Raw genomic sequence first — 3,478 nt, 5'->3', positions numbered from 1 at the left:
GCCTTATACCCACAGTGTTTTAGATATTTTTATAATTTTATTTACCTATTCCATATTATGTGTTTCATGTTGCACGATTGTACCATAAAAAATTTCTAGTTTGTGAACTCCTTCACTAACAATGGCTATAAACCTGATTCTGATTCTGATACAAAATAAAATTTCCATGCATACAGCATCGAAATTAGTAGGTAGCAGTAGAAAAGTTGGTCAGAGTTGAAAGTTGGAAAGACAACTTTAGAATAAATGCTTTTTGCATGGCCCCGTTTTAAAAAAAAAAACAACAAAAAACGTCACATTTCATTTATTTGAAATTACTTTTTTTTATTTTTTAACAATACAAAACATATACAGAATGCATAACTGTATGCCAAGTCCAGTATAAAAAAGTAAATAACTGTTACAAAAAAAGGTTTTATTGATTAGAAATCTCGTCTTCATTAAAATGATTTAGTAATAAAGCAAATAAGGGGGACGATAAGGCACAGCTGGTACTATCCGGAAAGCATAGTGCATAATTACATCACCACATTAGTGAAACCAGCAGTTTCACGCTGTAAAGAGGAAAACCAATATTTGTACAGGATTAAAACAAAAAACAGCTCATTTCTGCAGAGACAGAGCCTGTCCGTGTATAAAACGACATCGCGCTGTATGGCTTTTACCAAGTGCTTTCAACAAGTAGAATCTGGAGCAGCTTAAGTGCAAAAAGGAGGAGTAAGGTCACGTCTTTTTATTCTTTCAAGCAGAATTTGAACTCGGGCCACAGACGACGATGATTGAGAACCTTTTAAGCGGTGAATTTTGGAGGTTTCTGCAGACCCTGGATCAGGATTTGTGGGTGGCGGGGGACAGGAGCAGGGAGGAGGGTGTTCCTTCCAGGTTTGGGAGGGGGACAGGCATGTGTCCGTTGATTAGGCTGGGGAACTGTGGAGGGAAGAGAGAGGGGCTGAGAGTTAGCGGGTGGCTGCTTTCCGGTAAGGAACTGTAGCATTGTCACTGCTCTGCTTTCCTGTTTTCTTTTTTTTTTTTGTTCCGCTTTAATTTTTAATTCATTGTGTCTCTTCCTTCCTTCTCGTCTATATAACCTTAAACTCCACCCCAGAACGAAGCCTCTGTTTTATTTGTGCCAAACGGTATCCTATGTGTTGCCTTACTGTGTGAGTGCCTGCAGAGGTAGTATCTTCGCTGTGTGTGTTTAATAAATGAGGAGCAGCTCTCAAACCAGTCCACCCTGTTCAGCCAGGCTCCCCTGGGCTCAAACAGGAAGTATTCACAGGATTTCCTCTCCCTCTGAAACAGGACACCTCTGCAGGACCAGCTTACAAAGTCTGAACTTGTTTCTTCACCGTTGGTTTCTGCTCCTTTGCAAATAACAAAACAAAACAAAAAAAAATCCCACCATGCTGGAGATGATTTTAATAAGCTCCCTTTAAGGGGAAGACCTTCGAACCAAACCATTTGGAAGAGTGAGCGTTTTGCAGAAGCATGTGTTCTAGTATGCCACTTCCTCCTCTGCTTTTTTGAGAACTTACAGCTAAACAATAACCTTCTGTGAACACCCCCTGTTCTTTTTTGGGAGCCTCGTCCTGCGCTATCTGCGGTGCATCTCACCTGGAAGAGGGAGCCGTGGCCCTGCAGCCGGGCGGGGCTGAGAGGGGCGACGGGGCTCAGGCTGCTCCAGAAGTGGATCCCTGACAGCAGCGGACTGTGAGCCAGCAGCAAACCGGATGGAGTCTGTGAAACGACAGATCGAAAGCAAATATTAGAGGAAAAACCAGTAAATAAAACCTGCCTGGGTTTGGAAAACGTTGCTCTGAGGGGTTCTGATAATGTGAAACATGCAGAAACGGTAAATGGATGCGCTTTGGCATTTGGAAAAACAAACCCAGGGAGCAGGAAGGAAGTCTGTGGTTTCTCCTGAATATAGGGGGTGGGATGGGGGGGGGGAATGCTTAAGAGAGAAAACATATGAAATCAATTTCTACATCTATTGCCCCTCCCCCGCACACTTTCTCCTGTGTCACCTCAGCGACGTGAGTCGGAGCTGCTGCTCCCATTATTAATGGAATTATTGGAGCATATGGCATCACTTAGGGACACCCCCCACCCCCCCTTTACAGCCTGGACTTGCTGAAGAATCCAGCAAACTGCTTGTTTTCCCTCAGATTTTCTGCAGCCATAAACAGCCGATGTGGGAAGAGCTATTAATACCTTTAATGTGCAGCAGAACCATCCTCTGATGCGGACGATCTGTTAAAAACGGCTCCGAGGTAAACATGCTAGTTAAAATGGACGCTCAAATATTAGCTGAAGCTTAAGGGAGTCTGGGGGGGGTGGGGGGCATAATGTCAAAAAAGTTCCAACTTAAACTAAACAAACGGCAAAGATGAAGATCAGCGAGTAATTGATCTAATGTGGTTCAATCAATCTGTGAGCTGAGTGACACTTTAGGTGAACATATGACTAATATTTGATGCATAAATAGACCTGCAGCTGAAAAGGTACTTTACTTTTTTTTTCTTTAAGACGTTTCTTTGTAAAAATGAAAAAAAAAAGGGAGAAATATTCCTTAAATGAAAGGTTTTATAAATCTCCTCTTTGGAAAAACATTGGACTCAGCTGGCCTCTATCAGGATCTCTGTCAACTTGGTCAGAGTTTATTATTCATTATCGTCACCCCTTTTTAATAAAGAAATAAATGATAAATGCATTAATTTAATAAAAGAAACAAATCTTAATATTTTGCTGAATTATATATATATATGCACCTAATAAGTTATATTTAACCTACCAGGTAAATATTTGATTTAACTTACAAAATAGTTGAATATCTTTTTCATTTTTTAAGCAGAGTTAGTATAATACTTGTGAAAAAAAAAGTTTGGGATGATGGAGACATTGAAGATGTTCTCGGGGATCGGAACCCGTTTTTGTAACCGATAAATGCATACATCCCCTCACACCCCCACCATGGTCCTGTTCGCTGTTGAAACTCAAACCAAGACTGCATCACACTTGGAAATCATCATATCTGCACTACCAACCTGGCAGATTTTTTTTCATAATCCCTTGAAATAGAACACAACAGTGTTTCTAATGCATTTTCCACCATATTTATTTATTTTGCACTGCACTGAACCTTTCCATACCAATGCCTTTTGAAGCATAAACTGGTTTTCATTTTCTACTACACCGTCTACATTCTGATCATTGCTGGAACTCAGGGGTTGACGTTAAGGATTTTTTACCACTTGACTTTCACATTTCATTTGCCCAGAAACAATTTTTACTTGCCCAGTATAATGTTTGATAAATATAGTTCCTAATATTCATTTTTGTATAATAATGAAACATGTTTTTTGTAATTCAGTATTTTTTAAGTTTCCAGGTTCCTGGTGTGTACGGTATATGCATGCGTCAGATAATGAACTCAAGCCTACATTACCGTGTTAACATGCTTTTCAATCCTTCCTGC

General features: G+C 40.2%; 1 protein-coding gene across 1 annotated transcript in view; it reads right to left on the bottom strand.

The window, feature by feature from the left end:
* Positions 1 to 343: 343 nt before the first annotated feature.
* Positions 344 to 3,478, bottom strand: part of elk3 (ELK3, ETS-domain protein (SRF accessory protein 2)) — an 11,384-nt gene continuing 8,249 nt past the window's right edge. The window contains exons 4-5 of the mRNA XM_015376745.1: positions 1,615 to 1,737; positions 344 to 927 (exon numbers count right to left, since the gene is read on the bottom strand). Coding sequence (XP_015232231.1) covers positions 829 to 927; positions 1,615 to 1,737 — 222 coding nt within the window. The 3' untranslated portion in view covers positions 344 to 828. The remainder of the gene's footprint in view (positions 928 to 1,614; positions 1,738 to 3,478) is intronic.

The sequence above is a fragment of the Cyprinodon variegatus genome, unplaced genomic scaffold (genome assembly GCF_000732505.1).
Source record: "Cyprinodon variegatus isolate N-32 unplaced genomic scaffold, C_variegatus-1.0 Scaffold140, whole genome shotgun sequence".
Lineage (NCBI taxonomy): Eukaryota > Metazoa > Chordata > Actinopteri > Cyprinodontiformes > Cyprinodontidae > Cyprinodon > Cyprinodon variegatus.
This window is presented reverse-complemented; position numbering and strand designations above follow the sequence as displayed.